Source organism: Plecotus auritus (assembly GCF_963455305.1).
Source record: "Plecotus auritus genome assembly, chromosome: 2".
Taxonomy (NCBI): domain Eukaryota; kingdom Metazoa; phylum Chordata; class Mammalia; order Chiroptera; family Vespertilionidae; genus Plecotus; species Plecotus auritus.
This window is the reverse complement of record NC_137771.1, coordinates 102,527,091-102,551,891: the sequence shown is the minus strand read 5'-3', so window position 1 is coordinate 102,551,891 and position 24,801 is coordinate 102,527,091. Positions and strand designations below refer to the sequence as shown.

The window sequence follows — 24,801 nt, the reverse complement described above, 5'->3', positions numbered from 1 at the left end:
TTTAAGATGGTCAGGACATCAACCACTCCTAAAGGACACAGAACAACGAATGGGCCCAGGAAACAACAGCTGCCCCTGAATGTCACTTCCAGATTAGTTACCGGTAACACTGTGTATTGTGAGCATGTATTAAACTCGGGTTGCTTCACATTCACACCTCAGGCTGAGGCTGTGTGATTCACATTTGTTCTCTGGCACACAGTAGGGCTAAGCACACAGGTTGTTAAGTGAGTTAATGGGCCTACAGGGCCAAGTTGCTTGCTCACTGGTGCAGCAATAGAATTGGCCAGGGCAGAGAGGTAAGTCTAAGTCCTTACAGCAAAGGCTGACATTTCCTGAAGGGGGAATTCTGCATCTGGACTGCATTAGAGAAGCCCAGCCTGAGTTTCCACCAACCCGTCCTCTGGATCTCAGGCTCAATTTCAGCTCTTACCTGAATTTCCTACCCTCCTACCCTTCAAACTTCAGAATTGCCAGTCCCCACAATCACAAAAGCAAGTCCTTAAAATAAGCCCCTTTCTCTCTGTATATCCCATCCCTAACCAGGAACTATGAAGCAGCGTTCCCCCAGGCTCCTGGCATGGATTTAAAGATAGTTCATAAGGGAAGATAGGAGGCGGGTGTGGTCCTATTATTTACCAACATGGAGAAGGGTCCTGCTTAGGTGCACTGGCCGTGACCCAAAAGTCAGATTTGTGCCAAACGGTCAGGACTCTTGTTGGGCAGGAATCCTGTTCTCGGCAGCAGTCCCTCCGCAAAGCCCACAACAGCGGTTTAGTCCCAGACTAACCATAATCGTCCTCAAGAGACATCTCTGTGGAGCTGACTCACTTAACCCCGCGGGGATTGTTCTCCTTTTTTACCCCTTTGTTCCTCATAGCTCTACCACACTATGGGTTCATCAGCTTCTGTGGGCCAGGCTGGGAGACTAACAACAGGGAGCATAGTTTCTAAGGAAGCTGGAGGGTCTCCCTGCAAAAGGCAGGGACGCTCCGGCCTTCCACTTCCCCTGGACCCAACTCTGGGGAGCACACCTCTGCTCTAAAACGGCCCAAAGGATATCTCTGCTGGGTTCACTCATCCCAGCTAGAGAAAAGCAGTCTCCAGCTAATGTCCAAAACATCCAGTGCTAGGCCCAGGCTGCCCTGCCGGAGGAAACCAGAGGAAGGTGGAGAAAGCGCCAGCCCCTAATCACGCACCGGGCCCAGGACAGGGCCCAGGACAGGGCCCAGAGTCCTCCACCTCCCCACCCTGCACCCCATGACACCCACCTATCTCCTCCCCCAAGGAGGAGTTGAGGATGGCGCCGGCAGACATGACCACAGCGCAGGAGCGCAGGCCCTTGGGGTGCAGCTGGCCAAGTGGCACAGGGGGCACCAACGCCCGCCAGCCCAGCCCCGAGAAGGGCGGCTCCGTGCCATCCAGCGTGCGGAGGCGCACCTGGCGCCGCAGCTCGCACAGCAGGGCCGCCCGGCTCCGCCCTGCCGCGCGCCTCCCGCGGAAGCGCACTCCGTGCTTGTTGGACGCCAGGTAGTCCTTCATGGCCTTCTGCAGGCGCGGGTTGAGCATCTTGGAGGAGACGGTGCCCTTCCAAAGCCGGTGCAGGAAGGCCCTGGACATGGAGGAGTACAGCCTGTCTCCTTCCTCACCCTCCTCCAGAACGGGGCTGCTCCCCTGGGGCTGGTGCTTTTTCCTCCCTGGCAACCACCCCTTCCACTGGCCAGCGTGCCTGGGGGCAAGGGACTCCAGTGTCCCCTGAGTGTGGCTGTGAGACCCTGGTTGACCGGCAGCAAAAAAGTAGTCGTCGTCTTCTGGGTAGAAGGTACTTTGGGATTTTCTCCCAATCTGGGATAAAAAGAACTCTTCATTTTCAACCCCATCTTGCACCTTGGCCCATTTCTGCAGGTCGTGAGGCCCCGTGGGGTGTCCATCCTGCAGTCCCTTGTTTGTGTTCACGCTTTCAGGCCAGGAGGGCTCCTGCATGGCACCCATGATGACCCTCTGCTTCCCCTGCATGGGCAAGAGCCTCCTAGTCTCCAGGAAGGCAAGGGAGCTGGGCGCAGGCTCAGCAGGGTTGCTGTTGGTGAAGTAAATGAAAATCACCAGGAAGAGGAGCCCCCAAGTAAATATCCCACAAAGCATTCGTTGTCTCCATTGCTTCAAGTGTGGTTTCATGGCAGGTCTCTGGGTTCAGCAGCTGGTGTCCCAAAGCGGTGGAATGAACCTGAAAAACAGGTCTACATTTAGCTAATGTGGACATCTGCTCAGACATCACTGGGGACCATCTATGTTTGCAGAGTTCCTGTAGGAGAGGGTTGAGTGGGCATCAGAAACCAGGATTATGGGGGAGGGAGGGTGGAGCGAGGGGAGCTATGGCTACATTCAGTTGTCATATGTCCCTCAACCCCTGACTTCTGCAAAGGGGTCCCACCAACTCAGTTGGCTGTCCTGGAAGGAAGGAGGTGGAGTGGGTGTACTAGTATACTGGGAAACCCTCCTCAGGTCACTCACTCTTCCCACCTTGACAGCTGCTTAATAGGAGCCATCCCAACAACCTTTCCCTGAAACTGGATTTATCTATACTAATAATAGCCTAGGTGGTCGTCACGCCCTCATGCATCATGCCCTAATATCACAAGATGGCTGCACGCACAGAGGAGGTGGGGCCCGGTGGAGGAGGTGGGTCGCGGCAGGGGCAGGAAGTTGGGGGTGATCAGGCAGGCAGAGGCAGTTAGGGATGATCAGGTCGGCAGGGGAGGGCAGTTGGGGGCAACCAGGCTGGCAGGGGAAGGAAGTTGGGGGCGAGATCAGGCCGGCAGGGCAGGGCGGTTAGGGGTGATCAGGCAGGCAGGCAGAGGTAGTTAGGGGCGATCAGGCAGGCAGGCAGGCAGGTGAGCAGTTAGGAGCCAGCAGTCCCAGATTGTGGGATTGGGCCTAAACCGGTGGTCGGACATCCCTCAAGGGGTCCCCGATTGGAGAGGGTCCAGGCTGGGCCACTAGTAGAATTATAATTTAGAAAAACAAAGCAGGAGTTGAGCAGAGTTTGCCATCTCTCACCTACTTATCAGCCAAAAGCTCAAAGTTCACATATTGTACTGTTACAGAATTTACCAGGTGACAGAAAAATACACAGGAGTACTTGGAGATTCAAGATAAACCCATTTATTTTCAGACGTTTTACATGTACTAGTACAGTGACGCAAGGGAGCCTGTTCCCAAATCCTGAGCCCGTGAATATGGAATAAGCTTTCCCTTCATAACCTTTGGTTTCTTTGTCCCCCAAATATGAATCAGGCTTCCAGACCTTTCGCGGGCTTTGCAAAAAGCCCCATGTGTCAGGATGGGGGCCGTGAGACCACTCCTAAAAGGCCTGGCCTTGTGCCAACACTGATAACCTCCCCCGGGGGTTGTGTATTGTTCATGGTTTATGGCCTTTGTAAAATGGGAATATTTAGGTAAATAGGTCTTGCAAGACCAGACAATTAAGGAAGGGGCAGTGAGTTAATTATCGGCTAGCAAGAATGTGCATTTAAGGATACTGACTAACTAGGTACAGAGTCAGATTGCTAGCCCCTCCCAAAAATGTATTTTTATGTTCCCCATCAGTACAGCAGCATTGTTGTGTATTTCTAGGGGGTGGCAACCATATCTGATTCTTCAATGTCTCTCCCAGGCCTGGGAGACTGCCTGGAACATACCAGAAATATACCTACGGTCCTGAATAAGCAAGACTGTAGTGTCTATTGCTGCAGGGGGATGTTATGTCAAGGTGTCTGTGGATTTCAGTAGTGCCCCAAATAATGCCCACCTACTTCACCCTCACCATGAGTCTCTGAAGGAATAAGAGGGAAGTGTAAGGACAGAAAAAAGCCTTATCTTTGCTGTGACCTTCCACAATTTATGAGAAGCACCTAGTAACTAAACTCGAAGACCGTTGGCTCCTCTTTTCAAACTGGGGGACAAGATAAGCAACTCACACACTTTTAACACTAATTTCTGATTCCATCTGATCATACCAACTGGAGCAGTATTTTCTAAATGAGCCTTTGGATCTCTTTTTCACAAATTGTCACAGTCTAATATTTTTATATTTCCACTAGTGGCCCAGTGCACAAAATTTGTGCAGGGGTGTGTGTGTGTCCCTCATCCCGGCCTGCACCCTCTCCAATCTGGGACCCCTCGGGGGATGTCCGACTGCTGGATTATCCCACAGGTATTGGGCCTAAACTGGCAGTAGGACATCCCTCTCGCAATCTGGGACCACTGGCTCCTAACAGCTCACCTGCCTACCTGCCTAATTGCCCCTAACTACACCTGCCAGCCTGCTCACCCCCAACTACCCTCCCCTCCTGCTCGCCCTCAACTACCCCCCCTGCTGGCCTGCTTGTCCCCAACTGCCCCCCCTGCTGGCCTGCTCGCCCCCAATTGCCCCCCACTGCTGGCCTGCTCGCCCCAACTGCCCCCCCCCCCCGCCAGCCTGATCACCCCCAACTGCCCTCCCCTCCTGGCCTGATCGCCCCTAACAGCCTCTGCCTTGACCCCGCCACCATGGCTTTGTCCGGAAGGTCTCCCGGTCTAATTAGCATATTACCCTTTTATTAGTATAGATTCCTGAATGTCTTGGCAATATCAAAGTGCTGTAAAAGTTTCTAAATGCTTACAATCAGTTCTGTACATATCTCAATCAGGAACTGAGAACAGTTTGTGGATGTGCACAAACTACTCACACTTTGAGTAGAATCTGCAAAATGATCTTTCTAAACCTGTCCATTCAGCAGATTATGCTTCAAACTGTAATGCACAACCTGAAGATATAAAACTGTTGCCAATATTTCCACAGTTCTATTAGAAACCAGAAAAACATTCTTATAAGAGTTATTCTGCTTCCACCCCAACTGAATACACTGCAACACAAGTTTACACTAACCACGAGTGTTAGCACAATCCCACAAGACTTCAGACATCAGCCTTAATTTATATCCCCAGGCCACCTGCACTTCTCATCCTGGAGATCCCCACAATACCCCTCAGGTTTAATCATTTACTAGAATGACTAACAGAACTGAAAGTTATACTATACTAATGATTACAGGGGTTTTTGGGGGGTAAGGGATATATGTAGTTCAAGGTGTGCATGTGTTACCAAATGGAGAGGGATTCCATATCCATTTCCCATGGGGTCAGGCAACGGTATCCTCTTGGGCCATCTATATGTTCACCAACCACAGACTTCCACTGAGCCTTGGCATCCAGAAATTTTATTGGGGTTCCATTATGTAGGCATGACTGGTTGAATCACTGACTATGTGACTGAATTAAATTTCCAGTCCCCTCTTCTTCCCAGAGGTCAGGCTGGCCCAAAGTCCCCTGCCTTTTAATCACAGGTCTTTCTGATGACCAGCTCCCATCCTGAAGCTATCTAGGAGCCCACAAAGAATAACCTCATTAGCATAACAAAGACACCCCTATTATTGAGGAAAATTCAGTGGTTTTAGATTAGAAACTCCATGCCAAGAACCCAGGACAAAGACCAGACAAAAGATTAAAATACCATAAAGCTCTAGTAGCTGATTTAAAAGGCAGTCTTTCTGCTTCTGGTAGAAATCATCCTTTCCTGGTTGTCCTGCAACAGCTCTGGGGGCTTATTCTGATGGATTACTAAAGAAAGGGAAATGGAGGTTTCTTAAACAACATTTGCTTGAGAGACTTAAAGCACTAAGTCAAAACGGTGAGTTATGTACACAGAATTCAGTAGATGAAAAAACAAACAGGAAACCTTGATAGGTTGGAGAGGAACTGGAAACCTAAGGCTTTGGGGATTGGAGTGAGGACCTGTGTCCTGTATGCCAGGCGACCCTTAGCTGCCCAGTTCTGCAGAGTCAGGAAGCTATGGAAATGGGCTCAGAAGGTGAACCTGCTAAATTTCATGTTCAGATTCAGAGTATCAGACATATAGACTTGATTATAGAGAAATGGCCAGTTCCCAACCCAAGACATGTGACGTCTGTTTTTTATGGGGCGGTGACAGACATGAAACGGGGGTGGGGGGAGCGCACACAGAGAAGAATGAGAGGAAGTCTGTAGACACAAAGAAAGTAAAGGGAAAGCCTAGCTGGATAGTGGGGCCAGGACCCTGGGAAAGGTTTTGTCCTCTTCATCTTCCAGGCTGGGAAGTAGGAAGGGTGGGATTTGTGAAGCTCTCTGAGCACCATATAGGAGTAAGTATCACAATGAAAAGAATAAGAATTTTCATTAGGTCAGACTTATAGCTTCTCATCCACAGTAATAATAGAAAGGGGTGGGATCCTGCCTCAACTCATGATTAGGCTTCAACTTTTAGTAGATCCAAAAGCTGCCCTGCAACTGCTGTCACTGCAGACCTGCTGCGGCCAGTGAAGGGGACATTCTCCAAAATGATGAATTCCCATGGCAACAGTAAATCACCTGCTAGCAAAATGTTACAAAAATCATTGTATGCATTCTGGGTCCTTCATCAACATAGTTGTAAAAATCCAGGTTAGAGACGGTTGGAGGACACAACCAATGTCACAGCCTTGATCCCTCTTTCCATAAAGTAACCACAAAACCTAAGAGGAAGAAATGTTTGGTAAGCAGTAGAAAAAAATACACATTTTTCTCTAGTATAGTACATCTGAAATATTTTAAGGACATAGCGTAAACGAAGTGGTTCTATAATACTTATTGCTATGTCCCATCATTAGCTGGTGTGATATAAATAGCATCGGGGACATATAAGTGGCACATCAAGGAAATGATCTGTCCCCAGGAGCCAATGAAAAGATGCCCTCTGATTGTAGGCCCACCTAAGCTTTGTGGGGGAAGGTCTCTCCATGACTGGCTGCTGAGTTCCTACCAGTTTTCCCTTGGAAGAGAACTGGCAAGACTGTATGCATAGTTTGTAAGGTGTGGCTTTCTCTTCTTTTCCATGGTGATTCTAACAGTACTCCCTGGCTGTGCTCAGGTTTAAATTCCAAGTGATGTTCTCTGCTATTTGAACTGCACTTCTCCATCCCCACCGTCCTTGCACTTTCTGCTGCCTCTGTAGCCAAGCCTCTGGGAAACTGCCTGGCAACACTGGGGCAATGACTACAGGCAAAATAAAAAAAAATGACCCACTGCTAGAAATTATTCTGATGGTTCTACCTGCTCAGGAATTTTGGTGCTCATATCTTAGATACTAATTATCAAACAAGGAAATAAGTCACATTTTCACATGGATATTTGAAACAGTACAAAATAATGTCTAAATTCTCCTTCAAATAGTTCAGAAAAAAACCACACATTTTCCAAAGGCACAATTACAGGTTGTCAGATGAAATTATAAAGTGTAGGAACTACCTCAGATGAACATTACAATGCAGCTGACGGTGAATACAACTTCCTTCTGATTTTGTTCAGGGTAAAGCGAAGACCACTTGAATGATGCTTTGACACTTGAATGATGTCCCTCATAAGCCCTGAGGGTGACAAGCTTTGATCACCGGTTTGCCTGAATGAAGAGTATTTTTCACACTTTTTGATTGACTTGTCTGCTGCAGTGCCTGCTGGCTAGGCTTTCTGTGGTGTGACAAACACTTGTGTTCTATTTTGTGTAAAAGTTGTCTCAACTGATCTTAAATCTAAGTATTTACTTTAACATTCTATATAATAAAGAGGTAATATGCAAAATGACCATCACTCCAACACACAAGATGGCCATGTGGTCAAAGATGGCTGGCCCCATGTGGACACAAGATGGCCACCACAAGATGGTTGGCAGGGGAGGGCAGTTGTGGGTGATCAGGGCTGCAGGGGAGGGCAGTTGGGGGGACCAGGCCTGCAGGGGAGGGCAGTTGGGAGCAACCAGGCCAGCAGGGGCGACCAGGTTGGCAAGGGAGGGCAGTTAGGGGTGACTGGGCCAGCAGGGGAGGGCAGTTGGGGTGACCAGGCTGGCAAGGGAGTGGTTAGGGGGTGATCAGGCTGGCAGGAAGAAGCAGTTAGGAGCAATCAGACAGGCAGGCAGGCGAGTGGTTGGGAGCCAGCAGTCCTGGATTGTGAGAGGGATGTCCGACTGCCCATTTAAATGGGCAGTCACGACATCCCTCGAGGGGTCCCAGATTGGAGAGGGTGCAGGCTGGGCTGAGGGACAACCCCCCCATGCATGAATTTCGTGCACCAGGCCTCTAGTTGAAATAATAAAAAAGATTTAGTGTGAACAGTGAGACACTCATGTATCGTAACAGCCTCAGGAATCATTCTCTTTCAAGAATCATTTTCTAAAATTAGCTACTGCCACATATCCAAGAAGACTTTGCCCAGTCTTTATGAGAGGAAGGCACCGCTACCACTGAATTTCTCTCTTCAAAGCCTCATGGGCTCCTTTGGCAAATGACCCCTTTCTTTTCTTTCTTTCTTCGTCTTTTTTATAAAAGAAAGCCTCCAGGCTGCCAAATGCATGCCACTTAAGGTCCACTCCCTAATTCAGTCCCTCTCTGATTGCAGCCCATGATCAAGTTAATGTCCAGAAGCCAGAAAGAAAAATGTCAGCCTAAGTCCTGCAGAGCTTGAAGAGAGGGCAACCCCTTTCTCCTGCAGGGCTGGGGAGGGGTCAGAACGGCCAGTTCATTGTTGGAAGTGCAGTGGCATGGCCAGTGCTGTGAGCCCTGAGGCCAGCTCCTCCAGGCTCAGGCCAACTCTCCCTTGACTGGGAGCTACTGGACTCCAGAATGGATGTAGCAATCTCATGAGCTTGCTTGGCTAAGGCAGAGTTTAAAAAATGTGTGCCAGCACTTATGGTTAGTTTAAAATTTGGATGTTTGAGTCATCTCAGTGGGGAAGAGTATGAGCTACTCAAAGGCTGGACCACATATAATCAATTTTGTATTCCTAAAAAGCACAAGGTAGGCTGTTTCACGTAAGATTCCTAATTAATATTTCTGAAGTAAATGAAATGAATGACTGAAATTAAAGTAAAACAAATGGAACTGCCTGGACGGGCTCTTGGCTGGGTCAGGAGGAAGGGGGTGCAACGCTTGCCGTGCTGCCCAGGTCATGAGTGTCTGGGTGGCTTCAAACACATGGAGCCAGCAGTTGCATGGTTAGGTCAGCATCCATTGTGGTGAAGGCAGTCCTGTCAGACCCTGCTGTGTACCAGATGCATACTATGTAACAGGCCCTTACCTTGCACCTCATATTTACTCTCAGTTTACTTACTCACAATCAGTTTAATCTTTAAAACAAACTTCTTCATAAAGAAACTGAAGCTCTAAGTGGTCTCCTTCTTGTTGTTACAATATCCCCATCTTTCCCACTATATCACAAAGCTAGGAGGGTTGTACCATGCCTAAAAATTTTATGAGATTTTTTTTTTCCCTGCCACAAAGTTACGATGCCGAATTTCAGGCTAGCTTTCTAAATTGATTAGACCAAGCGATTCCCTAACATCCCATTTTCCCTAATATCCATATTTTTGTTTGCTGGAGAAGATAATCTTCCCAATTACACCTCAGAATCCAGAATCCACACCTGTCATGCTCAGCAGTGCCCGAGGGAGCTTAGCCTTGGCACAACAACCAAGGGGATTTTGCCAGGCAGAATGAGCTGCCAATTCACTGACCTTTCCAGAGAGGCTACAGGTGTGAAGGCCCATGACCGCAAGGAGTTTGTTATGTAGGTAGGAAGACTGCTTTGTTGCCCTGTCCCAGGACGGGTGAATGTACAGAGCAATGAAATGGATTTAAGTAATCCTGGAGTGCTTCAAAGGGAAGGGAATCAGAGCTGAACATCGAAAGACACAAGGGTATGAAGGGGGACAGTCACAGACTGGTGACTGGGAGTGAATGGGCTCAAGCTGAACAAGGGTGAGATACTTTTATGAAGATGATGGCATTAATTTCTGGGCAAATAATTTCAGCTGTACAGGATTTCTCCTCAGTGGCAGGGCAGATGGAAAATAATTTAAAAGTCAGACTCACATATGTGAGCCCCTCTGGGTGGCTTCTGGCTTTCAGAACTTTCTGCAATGAGATGGCAGGTGCTGTTAGGGCAGGGGGAGGCGGGAATGATTCCAGACGCCTATTACTGGCTCTACAGAGACAACACAGCTGCCTTCTAGCTAGGGTCTGCTGGCTTCCGGAAACAGTATCTGTCTGCTTTGGACACAGTGGCCTGTTTGTTTTACGAGAATTAGCATTCAAATATTTACACTTTATACCAATAATGTGCCCAGGCTCATGATTGAAGCTGTAAATTAGTTTTGGTACTGATGCTTAATAATAAAACAGATGGAAGCTTGCATACCTGCCATTGAGATTTGAAAGTTTTACTCTGATTCCTCAAACATAAGTGGGCTTTTTGGTCAAAGTGTAGGTGGCTCTAACAGGGAGACCTCTGTATCAGGAGAAGCCACCCTTTCTTAGGAAAAGCACATCTCTCTGTCACAGCCTAAGGGGGCACCGGCATCAGTGTGGGCCCACATGGTGGGCATATGATGGTGAGGATGGAAAGGCACCAGTCAGGTAGCAAGTTTGAGTCACCATTCCTGGCCTACACTTGGGGGTTATAGACTGAGACAGATGGCTACTCATTAAGAGGAGTAAAGGCAATGGATGGTTGACCAGGAAGCCCTGGGATCAGACAGCCTGTTCAGGTCCTTGTCAGCTGTGTGATTTTGGATAAATCATTTAAGCCTCAGTTTCTTCATCCAGTGTGAGTCATAACACTGCCTAGATCGTTGCTGCTTCATAGAGGAATGAATCAGGTATTGTGTGATTTGACCAGCATGGCGACTGGCCCAAAGCGAGAGCTCAATCGATGTGATTTCTCAGTCCAGCCTCTGAAATTCTGTGAAAGTAAAGAAGTGGTATAACAAGTGTGGATTTCACTGCATGTGTTTACAGTGGACAGTTTCCCAGTAGGCACCCCTCTCTTTAAATGAGCCCTGGTGTAGATGAGCACTAACTTACTCAAGCTAGTGAGACTAAATGTTCCCTGTAAACCCTGCCTGAGTGAAGACCTCTCTCTGGTGTCTCCATCATGGATTCAGTGCCTGACAAGTATCTTCTAATGGCTTCATTGTGTTAGTCAGCTTATTATAATTATGCTACATTAATCCAACAAATATTAGTAAGCCTAATGTAAAGCTGAATATATATATTATATGACTCTTTGCCCTTAAGGAACTGAATTAAGATCTTGGGGAAATTTAAATTTAAATTTTGAGTAACAAAAGAATGGACAAGAAGTACAGTACAGATAAAAATTCCAAAACCTTTCTTAAGTCCTGACAATAGGCTTCTGATGAAAGCACAGAGCAGAGAGGGTGCTGGGAGACCCACTTTCCTGTTCCGGAGACAGTCTGGTGGGGCGCTGGTTTCTCTGTCAGAAAGAAAGTGTTTTGCCAACTGTAACTGCAAAATTAAAAAATTATATACTAAAAAAAGGAAAAGAAAAGAAAAGAAAGTGTTTTAGGTGGCAAGAGGAGCATCTTAAAAAAAATAAAAAGAATCCTGGCCGGTTTGGCTCAGTGGATAGAGCCTCAGCCTGTGGACTAAAGGGTCCTGGGTTCGATTCCAGTCAAGGGCACATGCCTAGGTTGTGGGCTGGATCCCCAGTAGGGGGCGTGCAAGAGGCAGCCAATCAATGATTCCCTCTCATCACTGATGATCCAGTTTGTTCTCACAACCAGGCTGCACATGACTTTATCAGTAATACACATATTATGTCAGCCCCCATCTGTCTGACATTATCGTGCCAACCAAAGTGCTGGGCAGTTGCTTCAGTGCACCCCAGGTCCTATGGTCTGGGAACTATTTGGAATCCCCGTTCATGTTGAGAAACATGAGTCACAGAGAGGTCATCTAAAAGTCCCACCATTTTATTATGTGTTGGAGCCAGGATAGTACCTGGCATATTTGTAGGCAGTCAAAATGAGGACAATGAGAATGTATGCTCTCCTTATCTCCCAGATTGTTGTAAAGACACAAGCAAAAATGTGTTAGTGAGAACATTTTAAATTTAGATTGTTTAAAAATTCATTGTTTTCATGATATGAGGGATTAACATTAGTTAGATTGAATTATTATGTCAAAGTAATCTTAGCTGATTGTTTCATGAAATATCAAGTGTAAGTGAAAAGATGATCCCAGTATATACTAAAACATCACCTTGGCAGATGGAGAGGTGCCAGGGAAAGTCATGCCCAGGTCAACATGTTTCTGGGCAAGTGAAGATGGTAGCAGTTTGCTTTGCAAGGCTGTTTAGCAGCATTAGTAATGCAGCCTTAACACTCCTGAGGTTGGTTTTTGGATGGAAATATTAAAATCTTACTAAGAGAAAATGCAAATTTGTTAAATGACCCAACAACATGCTTTTTACATTTGACATAGACGAGGGTAAGCCAGCCATGTCTTTTTGGGGTATTATTTTGCAACAGAAGGCTTGGGATGGGAGAAATACATTAATTTTTATATTAAAACACATATAAACACATATTATGAAGTCAAATATAAAATCAACTCAACGATTTAATATGAAACATGAGACTTCAAAGAAATTTCTCACTGTGGAGCTTTCAATTTGCCCTTTACCAACATAAGAAATGTCCAAACCTGTAGAGAATTTTTATGAGTTTACTTGGGCCAAACTGATGACAACTGCCAGAAAGCAAACTCTCAATAGATTGAGAAAATGCTCCGGAGAATGGCAGTTTGTAGTTTATTTCATACATTACAATCAAAGGAGGGTTACATGAAATCCACTGCTGGTAGATTAGGAGGCGGGAGAAAGCAAAATGGGAAAATCTAGGGTTGGATAAAAAAGTAAATTAATAGACACATGCTTCTTTTACATTTGTGGGGATATGATAGTTAACAGTCAACAATTAACATGATAATACTAACAACGAGGGGATTTGTGGTCTGTGCTCTGAGGTTGTGCTTTGAGGGTTTTTAGGGGGTGGGGTGGGGGGGAGGGAATTACTTTGATATTCCAAAGGTATGTTATCCAGTATGTTATCTTAGATGCAAAAAGACAACAGACAGGTGAAGACTGAACTCTGTTAGGGCAAAAAACTGCCCTAGGTCATGACTACCTGCCACAAACTGCTTTTAGTAAGGAAGTTTTAATTTGAGATCATCCTATGTGGTTACCTTCGTGTCTGAGTTTGTAAGGATGCCACACAGGCCTGTCCCCAGCTTGTCAGGTTAGTGAGTGGCCCCCATTTTCGTCCTCACCTTTGAGCTTTCAAAACTGAATGTTCTCCATCCTCAGACCTCCCCCTGTGGAAAAGTTTGAGCAAGTCGGGTGAGATTCAAGAAAAAGGCCTACTGTAGATGTTAGAATAACCTAGACATAGTTCAGAGGTTTTTTCTCAAATATGCTTCTCTAGTGTTCATTTCTCAAAGCCTGTAAAAATTTGCCATATTATGAAACAATTTCTAGTTTCTAACTCCAAGAATTAGCTCATCCTTATAACAGTGCCTAATTGCCAACACACCCTAGTTAGGGCCAGTCACCCAGTCACAATTCCCATATGAACAAAAGTATAATATGTTTTGTATATGTGTGCATTTTTACATGTGACACAGTAGTGATCTTGCATTACATACTTACCCATTACTTTATTTTGTCATCAATTCTATAGGTAGCTAGATATTAATAAAAGAAGGGAGCAAAGGGTATTAGACATTATCAGGCACAATAATCTAGGGAGCAGAAGCCTGCTTAGCCTGGAGAAAGAATGGAATGGAGCATGGTGCAGACAGGTCAGAGTGAGGGTGAGGGTGTGAGTGGGTGACTGTGTGTAAGGGAGAGTGTGCATGGGTGTGAGTGTGGGAAGGCATCTGTTTGTGGGAGCAGGAGCTCAAGGCGGGCAGTTGGGTGCTCCTGGTAAAAAAGCAGCAGGTCACTGTGTGTTGCTGGGTCAAGCACTTCTCTCTACTTGAGAGTAGAGAGCTAGCCATTCTGATGGAGCCACAGGGTCCTCCTTGGTAGGAGGCTATGTGGAGCAGCCCTGCTCCAATGCCCCTAAGCCACAGACAGACAGACCATGGGCAGGTGGACACTCACGGCCCCACTATTGGGACCTGAAGCCCCTGGACACACAGACCAGTCATAGCAGCTTGGTGCGCCTGAACTGTGGGCCTCAGAGTACTGGCTGGCTGCCTTGACAAGCAGTAGGTGGGGCCTGCCCTGTCATATTGGCAAGCAGGGTACCTGGCCCACCCACCATGTGCCATAGCAGAGCAGCACCCAGCCCAGCCTGTCCCCTGCACCAGCTGAGCAGTGCCTGGCTTGTCTTGGCCCCTCTACCTGTGGAGTGCCTGGCCTGCCCCGCCACCTTGACACATGGCCCACCTGGACATAGCATGCCAACCCAGCATGCCTGATCTAGTGTCCCTGGATGACTGGCTCCAACACATTGACATGGTGCACCTGATCCTGCCATGCACCCAGATGCATGGACCTGTTACCATGATCCATTGTGCCTGACTCACTGCCCCTGGACAAATGGCCCCACCCCCTGACCCTGCCCAGCAGATGTGAGCTGGTGGTCCCCAACATACCCACCTGCCACAGTGACCAGGAATGCCAAACCTAATTCCAACAGAAGATTGGACTCACCACTTAGACCCAATGTGACCAGTCACCTCTGGATGCACAGACCTGACCTGCAACTGCACCTGCCTCACCCAGCACCCTGGACTACTGGAGTGCTAAAATAGGGAGACAAAGAAACAACCCCCAAATGAAAAGAAAGGAGGAATCACCAGAAAAGGAACTAAATGAAATGAAGGCAAGCAGTTTGTCAGATAAAGAATGCAAAGAAATAGTTATAAGGTGCTCAAACAACTTAGTAAGAACTACAAACAACTTAATGAGAATTATAATGAACACTAGGGGCCCGGTGCACAAAATTCGTGCACTGGGGAGGGGTCCCTCAGCCCAGCCTGCCCCCTCTCACATACTGAGAGCCCTCAGGGGATGTCCTACTGATGGCTTAGGCCTGCTCCCCATGGGGGAGTGGACCTAAGCTGCAGTCTGGCCTCCCTTTGGGGGAGGTGACCAGGCTGATCAGGGGAAGGCGCCAGCCCCATCACCCCGCTGCTGCAGCCACTGCCAGTCACCACAGCCGCCAAGGTATTTTCATCAACATGAACTCCAATCCCTTCACCGTGAAAAAATGACAACTTCCTTTAGATATTTTCAAGATGTGTCTTTCATAGGATATGACATTTCTTTCTTTATTTTTCTTTTTATCCTCACCTGAGAATATGTTTCCATTGATTATTTTCCCCTTCCCTCTGATCCCAGGCTCGGCCCCTGCCCCTCCGATCGCAGGCTCAGCCCCTTTGGCAGGGGGTCCCCCCACCCCTCTGATTGCGGGCTCAGCCCCTTACCAAGCCTAAAGCCTCTGCCCCAGGCTTTAGGCTTGGGAAGGGGCCCCCCGCCCCTCCAATGGCTGGCTGGGAGTGACCTGGGTGCCGAGGAGGTTCCCAGGACCCAGGTATGTATGCAAATTAACCGCTATCTTTGTTGGGTTAATTTGCATACTCACTCTCATTGGCTGTGGGTGTAGCAGAGGTATGGTCAATTTACATGTTTCTCTATTATTAGGTAAGATAATGAGAATTACTCCAACATGAAAAAAGATGTTTAAACAATGAATAAGAATCAAGTGGAAATGAAGAGTGACATAGCTGAAATAAAGGAGCTGGGCCTGTGTGTTTCAGTGGTTGAGTGCCTGGGTTGCTGGCTCAATCCCTATTGATACTTCTATCTCTCTCTCTCCCTCTCTGTTCTTCACTGGAATCAATAAGAATATTTAAAAATATACCCTGGAAGGATTCAATAGTAGACTAGAAGCTGAGGACAGAATCAGCAAATTAGAAGACAAGCTAGAAAGAAAATACCCATTTGGTGTAGCATTTGGAAAAAAAATTAAAAAGCAGGGAGAGAGTTTAAGGGAGGTTGGGGACAACATGAAATGTAACAACATCTGCATAATAGGGGTTCTAGAAGGAGAAGATATGGAGCAAGGAATAGAGAACCTGTTTGAAGAAATGACAGGAAAGTTCTCGGACCTGGTGAATAAAAAAGTCACACAAATCCAGGAAACACAGAGTCCCAATCAAGATGAACACAAAAACATCTTCATCAAGGCAATCATAATTAAAATGGCACACATTAAAGAAAAAGAAAGAATCTTAAAGGCTGCAAAAGAGAGATAGAAAGGTACCTACAAGGGAGCTCCCATTAGACTGTCAGCTGATTTCTCAATAAAAACACTTCAGGCCAGAAGGGAGTGGCATGAAGTATACAAAGTAATGAAAATCAAGGGACTGAATCCAAGAATACTTTATTGAGAAAGGATATCATTTTAAAATTGAAGGTGAAATTAGGAGTGTCACAGGCAAAAAAAGGCTAAAGGCATTTATTAACACCCAAGCAGCACTGCAAAAAATGCTGAAGTGACTACTATAAGAAGAAGAAAGAGAGAGAGGAGCACAGGGATAAAGAATAAAAATGGCAAAAAATAAGTACCTATCAATAATAACCCAAAATGTAAAAGGCTTAAATGCTCCAATCAAAAGACATAGGGTAGCTGAATGCATAAGAAAACTTGATCCATACATATGCTGTCTACAAGAGACCCACATCAGAACAAAATATTGACACAAACTGAAAATGAAAGGATAAAAAATATTTTCCATGCAAATGGAAATGAAAAAAATGTAGGGGCAGCAATACTTATATCTGACAAAATAGACTTCAAAGCAAAGGCCATAACAAGAGACAAAGATGGTTACTACATAATATTAAAGGGATCAATACAAGAGGATATATCCATGGTAAACATATATGCACCCAATATAGGAGCAACTAAATATACAAAAAGAAGCTCTTGGAGAACTATAAAGGAGAGATTAATAGCAATACAGTCTTAGTAGAGGACTTTCACACTTCACTGACATCACTGATAGATCCTCCAAACCAAAAATAAATAAGGAAACAGAGAACTTAAATAGTACAGATGTATTTAACTGACATTTACAGAACGTTCCATCCCAAAGCTGTAGGATATACATTCTTCTCAAGTGCACATGGGACATTCTCAAAGATAGACCACACATTAGGACACAAACTAAGTCTCTACAAATTCAAGAAAACTGAAATCATATCAAGTGTCTTCTCGGATCACAATGGCATTAAACTAGAAATCAACTACAATAAAAACACCCCAAAACATTCAAACATATGAGGCTAAAAAGCATGTTATTAAACAATGAATGGGCTACTCTGAGATCAAAGTGAGAAATCAAAAACTTCCTTGGAACAAATGGAAATGAACACACAACAGCTCAAAATCTATGGGACACAGTAAAAGCAGTCCTGAGAGGGAAGTGCATTGCTCTACAGGCCTAAATTAAGAAACAAGAAAAATTGCTAATACACTATGTAACCCTACAACTTAAAGAATTAGAAACAAAAGGAAATCCAAGAGTAACTAGAAGGAAGGAAAAAATAAAAATCAGAGTAGATATAAGTGACACAGAGCCTAAAAAACAATACCAAAAAAAATAAATGAAACCAAGAGCTGGTTCTTTGAAGAGATAAACATGGAATGTCCATTTTCACACTCTTATTCAGACTCATCAAGAAACAAAGAGAGAGAACCCCCAATAAATAAAATCAGAAATGAAAGAGCTAAAATAACAACAGACACCACAGAAATACAAAGGATTGTAAGCAAATACTATGAACAACTATATGTCAACAAGCTGGACACCCAGGATGAGATGGAAAATTCCTAGAAAAATACAACCTTCCAAAACTGAACCAGGAAGAATCAGAAAACCTGAATAGGCCAATAATAACTGATTAAATTGAAGCAGTAATTAAAAAAAACACACACACACAAAACAAAACAAACAACCCCCTCACCCCCAGCAAATAAAAGCCCTGGCCTGGATGGCTTCACAGGGGAATTTTACCGAATATTCAAAGAACTAACACCTATCCTCCTCAAACCATTCCAAACAATTCAAGAGGAAGGAACACTTCCAAGATGTTTCCACAAGGCCAGTATTATTCTAATTCCAAAATAAGATAAAAACACTACAAAGAAAGAGAATTACAAGTCAATATCCTGGATGAACATTGATGTTAAAGTCCTCAACAAAATATTAGCAAATTGGATCCAGCAACATATTAAAAAGATCATACACCATGACTAAGTGAGATTTATTCCAGGAATGCAATGCTAGTACAATATTCACAAATCAATACATGTGATACATCACATAAACACACTGAAAGGCAAAAATCACATGATCATACCAATTAATGCAGAAAAAGCATTCGACAAACTCCAACACCCATTTTTTACAAAAACTCTCAGCAAAGTGGGAGTAGAGGGATCATACCTCAACATAATAAAGGCCATATATGACAAACTACAGCCAACATCATACTTAATGGGCAAAAACTAAAAGCATTCCTCCTAAGAACAGGAACAAGACAGGGATGCCCACTTTCACACTCTTATTCAACACTAGAGGCCTGGTGCACGAATTCGTGCACCAGTGGGGTCCCTCGGCCTGGCCTGTGGGATCGGGTGGAAACTGGCTCTCCGACATCCCTTGAGGGGTCCTGGATTTCAAGAGGGTGCAGGCCAGGCCAAGGGACCCCACCGGTGCACAATTGGGGCCGGGGAGGGATGAGGGAGGGCTTCAGGGCATGTCCGGCCCATCTCACTCAGTCCTAATCAGCCGGTCCCCGGCAGCAAGCTAACCTACAGGTCAGAACGTCATAGCTAGCAGCTGAGCGGCCTTAGCATATCATTAGCATATTACGATTTGATTGGTTGAATGGATGACCAGACAGCCAGACACTTAGCATATTAGGTTTTTATTATAGGATAGTATTGGAAGTCCTAGCCATGGAGTTCAGACAAGAAGAAAAAAATGAAAGCTTCCAAATTGGAAAGGAGGAAGTAAAACTGACATTATTTGCAGATGACATGATATTGTACATAGAAAACCCTAAAGACTCCACCAAAACACTACTAGATTTAATAAATGAATTTGGCAATGAACCAGGATGCAAAATTAACACCCAGAAATCAATTGCATTTTTATACACCAATAATGAACTCTCAGAAAGAGAAACTGAAAAACAACCCCATTTACCATTGCAACATTGGAATAAATTTAACCAATAAGGTAAAAAAAAAACCTGTACTCAGAAAACTATAGAAAGTTGAAAAAAGAGACAGAAGATGATATAAACAAGTATAGGAATATACTGTGTTGATAGATTGGTAGAATTATCATCATTAAAATGTCTATATACCCAAAGCAACCTACAGATTCAATGCAATCCCTATTAAAATATCAACAGCATATTTCACAGATCTAAAACAAACACTCCAAAAATTTATATGGAACCAAAAAAGACCCCAAATAGCTGTAGCAATCTTAAGAAAGAAGAACAAAGTTGGAGGGATCACAATACCAGATATCAAGTTATACTACCAAGCCACTGGTACTGGCACAAGAACAGGTATATAGATCTATGGAACAGAACAGAGAACCCAGAAATCAACCCAAGCCATTATGCACAATTAATATTTGATAAAGGAGGCAAGAGCATACAATGGAGGCAGGGCATGTATCATTAGAAGAAAACAGGCTATGAACTAAGTTTATTCAATGAAAAATTGTATACGCCTTAGAAAAGATGGCATTTCTCACCTAGAGTGGTTTGTGCTATTTGAAAGTACAAACCCTTAAGGTTCTCACTCAGTTGTAATTATGCTAAGGAATTCTGACTCCCATCTGTATTCATTTTGTTTAAATGTACAGGCCACCGCCTTTATTCTGGTTTGGGAACTGTATACTTGAAATGATGACTGCACCTCACACAAAGGTGAGACGCTGGGGAAAAGAAACATTTCCTGACACCATCACTTCCTTCTCAGTGGGAAGGAAGATACTACTACATGGCTGGCAGCAGCTTTTGGAAGGATTAATAAGTGTTTGTAGAGCACTCCCAGGTCTAAAGATAAAAGACATCTTATGAGCACAGCTTCTAGTTGATTTGTTATTTTGAAATGAACACATCCAAAAGCTTTGAGAAGGATATAGAATTAAAGAGTCTCAAGTGTGGTCTTCTACCAACCTTTTTTTCTTCATCAGTAATTTCAAACATGACAATTTCCCATTCAGTAGTGATTATCCTGTAAAGGCAGAATATTGACATTAGGTGCTGTCATCCTTAGACTGAATCTATTTCCATTTAATTCCATTTCTTGGGAAATAAATTAAATCCATTAAAAAAAGAAGAAGAAAAATGGAATGGACTGGTTAGAAGGTGGGCCCAGTGCAAGCCCGAAAAGCTTGGGAAGTTAATTGGTTATTTTTTTAAAAGCTCACAGTTCTCAGCAGCTCATAGTGCTGAGCAAATCCAATATAACTTCTCCCCCTATTGAGCTTACAGTAATGTGAGGAAGATAGAAGAAATTAGTATTCAAATCTTGCAGCATATTGTGCTTAGTTGATGTTTTTTACCACATTCATTTACCCCATGACATCCTGTCACTCACAGGGATAAACATAAGACCTATCATGCCTTAAAGATAATTGTCACAAGGAACCAGAAGACAGGATGTCAATTATTGGCTTTTAAGTTCAAAAGCTGTATTCAAGGGGTGGTGAAGGGGAGGACAAAAATTGGGAATAATACTTGCTAAACCAGTCTTATCTTGACTAAGGGGAGATAAAAACTAACTTTTGGCTCTTGAAAAGAGAGTGGAAACTGAAACAGAAGAATTAGATCATGGAAAGGACCTTTGAAGAGGACTGTAGCATCCTGCAAACCCCATACCCACTGGGTAACACCAGGAGGAAGAGGACAATAGAACCCTAGGTAAGTCAAGGGGCTACATTTAGAAGGGATCTTGCCCTACTGTACTTCAAACCTCAGGACCTGAAAGTGCTGCAGGATTCTCCACCCAGCTGGAAATGGTAGCACAGCTATGACCATAAGATAGTTTTCTGTGCCCAGAGAAAAACCCCCAATGTGGCCTCCAAAAGAGTGAGAATCCTCAGCCCCAAAATAAAATTTGCAGGCATGGGCATTGGGGGTAGCACATATGTAATGTACTACAAGGGAAGAGACCAGGCAGGTAATCCAACACCCAGACAGCAGCAGTACAATACGTGTATAAGTGGGTGCTGACAATTCCCTGATGCCATGAAGATATTTAAGCCCCAGGAGTTAGAGGGGAAACAAAGAACCCAAAAGTTTGTCAACTCATTTAATTTAATCAACTTATAAATATTGGCTGATGTGGCAGTTAAATTTTCCCTTAGTGGAACTGATACCATTGTAATTAACTGAGTTACTAATTAACAAGAAAAAAGCAAAGGGACAGCCAAATAATATAGGCATGCCATTTGTTCCAGAAAGCTGCAGTTTAACACTCTTCAGGTCTGTTCTCTGCAGATCCGGGGAAGGGACTGGACAAAGAAAGGATACATACCCAGTAAGGTCTGAATGACATAGGAAAGGTGGTTACTTGTCAGTCACACCTGGGAGCAGGTCATTGGCCAGAATAGGCATGGCCACTGCAAGGGCATGAAATCTGAGATTTATAAGCTCCTGAACAAAGGGAGGTCCGTCCCTTCTCTCTTGCTGCTCGCACCTGCACCTGACTCCTGGCTTACGGGGCTCTCAGCTCTGCACTCTCCCACATGGCTCAGAGCCAGGTGGACCCCACACACAATGAACCAATGGGCTGTTATTAGCCTGATGCTGTGCTGGACTCAACTGCACCATGGACAGAAACTCTGGACACTGGCTTTGCTTTTAGCTCTGCTGTATCCCCAGCTACGCCTTTTCCAGAACTGTTAAGGGAAATGGAACTTTTGAAACCCATGGCTGCAATTCCACGTAAATAAAGCTTTCTTATCACCTGTGGGTACTTCCAGAAATCCTTATTCCAGCGGTGCCCCAAGAACCCCACTCTAACTAGCAACAGAGAAAGCCTATCCACACAATTCTCTGGTAACAGAATGGGGTCTCAAAATATAGCTGAAGTTGTTTTAGATAAAGTGTCATTTCTTGAACACTTGTGGATGGGGACTGAAAATATATACCTGCTACATAAATGTCTGGCTGTAACTGTGCTGTTTCCATCCTTTGATGCCTCCCACATTTACTGTATATCCACAGCCTTGGCTGCTGCCCTGAATTGCAGATCCATACATCCCCCGTCTGTGAGATGTCTCCACTTCCAGGTTTTCTAGGAATCTTTAACTTCACATATCCACATAAAACACTTGTTATTCTCTTTTCCTCTTTAGTCTTCCCTATCCAGTAAATAACATGACCATTCACCAGCTGCTCAGCTCAGAAACTGTGTTGCGGTTCTTAATTCTTCTTTACACTTAAACCCATATCCAATCCCAACTACCAGCCCGACCTTGACTTTGACAGTCCTGACACTAAAATATATCTAAACTCTGACAGCTGGTTGCCTTATCCACTGCCCCGTAGTAGTGGAGTAGTCCTAGCCTCTCTCACATGCGCCAGTGTGGTAACCTCAGCAGGGTTTTTCCCTGCTTCCCTCCTGCCTGGAATGCTCCAGGAAGCAGTGGGTAACTTTTAAATAGGGATTTAATGTGGCCGGTTCCCTCATATAAGACATTTGGTCTTGCTCTCCCCAAGGCAATACATGAAGTGTCTCCACCTATGTCTCTGGCCTCATTTCCCACCATGCCCCTCCCTCGCCCCCCTCCTTCCAGCCCCCACTGCTTCTGGAACACACTCAGCTCCCACCCCAGCCAGGCAGGCTGTTTGCAGAAGCAGCCTGGGTTTGGAGCAACCCTCTTCTAGAAACTGGCCTGGCTTCTTCATGCTTTATTGAAGTCTCCACTCTATTCAGAAAGGCTTTCACTCTCTCTTCTCTACCCCTCTCTGTTCTCACTTGGATACCGATTACCACCAGATAAGTTCATTTGTTACTGCCTTTCTTCTCCAAAGGGTGGAACTCTGGAGGGAGACCTGTCTTTCCTCAGTGCTGGTGCAGGAACCTGTAAGTGCTCAGCCTCTCACAGGAGGAAGTAGGAAGGAAAGAAATGTGGGCTGTAAGCAAAATACTTCAGGGCATAATTTAGATTGGGGACCCTGGGAAGGTTCAGTGGAGGCAGTAAAGGTTCAGTGGAAGCTGAGATCAAGTGGATGGTGAGGAGTTAGGCACGTGGGGCCTGGAGCTTTTCAAGGGAGGAACAAGAGCTATCAGGTCAGGCAGAGAGGAAGCTGAGGTGGGCTGGAACTCCGTAAGTGAATGGGTGCATAACAGATGTTCTTTATAAAGAATCTAACTTCTTGCTGCTGACTCTCCAAACACACAGTGGTAGGAAAAGCTGGTCTCTGAAAAACACTCACGAGAACTTGTGAGAAGCACCATAATAACTTTGATGTGCTCAACTCATCTAGTGACATAAATAGCATACCAAGGTCTCAATCTCTCCATCAGGGGCAGTGACCCGTCTTCCCACCCCCACCAAATTGTTTCAGCTAAAACTCAACCACATACCACTAATATGTGGGAACTTAGAACTGAGGCAGGACAGGAAGAAGTTAGGGAAAATCCCAACAATGGAACAAGGAAGCAGGAGCTGCCATCCTCAAACCAGAGTCCCCAGAGCCACCACCTCCGGACAGGATCAAAGAGAAAACAACTTAGGGCAGTGGTCTCAGAAGTCAACACCAACAAGGACTGGCCAGAACCAGATCACTCCAAGATGGAGAAAAACTGACTGAGACTGACCCCAAACTCATTCTACCATCATCACAATGAAAACTGACACCGCAATGGAAGGGGAGCTGAGGGGACAAACACCATGACACTTCCAGACAGACTGTCAGGAACAAAGCTCCTCCCAACCAGAAGGTGGAGTCAGAATTTGACTCCCTAAAGCTTGGAGACAACAACCCTCTCCTCCTTGGAAACACATCAAATCCCAAGGACTAACTGACCTCCGATGCAGACTCACTCTGGAGTCGGCCAGGTCCACTCAGACACACTTTTGGCTCCTTTCACAGTGGTGCCTGCACCCTGGCCTCTTTCCTTTTCTCCACCTGAATAAAACTTGTTTTATTCTCATCCTGACTGGTCCTTGACATCTTTCCTGGGCAAGTCAAGAACCTGGAGGTTGCCCGATGTGACATGTGAAACACGCTGGACTGTCGTGGGCAGGGCCAGCCCCTGGCGCAGAAGTGTCCAGTAACAGTATGACTTCCAGACGCTTAGTTTTAGAACGAGAAAGAAGAGAGAAAAGTAAAAGTAAAAATAACATAATATGTATACATTCACCCAACTTTAGGTATATGATTGCACAAACTTTTTCAGGGCTTCCACAGAACCAAACGTTTCCAGCTAACACACTGAGGATGCCTATGCTGGAGACCAGGTCTGGCTCCTCAGAGGGCCGGCCCAACTCTTGAAGAGTCAGGGACCGAAATTAAAGGTGAGACCATAGTCATGTGTAAATCCTCAGAAGTTGAGCTTGAAACTAACCAGGATGACATAGGAAAATGGCACATCCTAAGAGATGGAAGAGCAGTCTGAAAATTGTGTTTCTGAGATGGTACCATGAATCATTCTGATGAGTTCTGATTCACATCTGCTAAACAGCTACTCTGGTTACCTCCCCAGTGCAACTGACCCCAGTCCCTTTTCCTTATGCTCTCATTTCTGTCTGGCCTGCAAAAGCTCTTCTGTATAATTTGTAA

General features: G+C 45.2%; 1 protein-coding gene across 1 annotated transcript in view; it reads right to left on the bottom strand.

The window, feature by feature from the left end:
* Window positions 1–24,801, bottom strand: part of ST6GAL2 (ST6 beta-galactoside alpha-2,6-sialyltransferase 2) — a gene marked incomplete at its 3' end in the record, with an annotated part of 89,297 nt that overhangs the window by 35,963 nt on the left and 28,533 nt on the right. Inside the window, exon 2 of the mRNA XM_080655975.1 lies at window positions 1,272–2,224. Within this exon, the coding sequence (XP_080512101.1) occupies window positions 1,272–2,175 (904 nt within the window). The 5' untranslated portion in view covers window positions 2,176–2,224. The remainder of the gene's footprint in view (window positions 1–1,271; window positions 2,225–24,801) is intronic.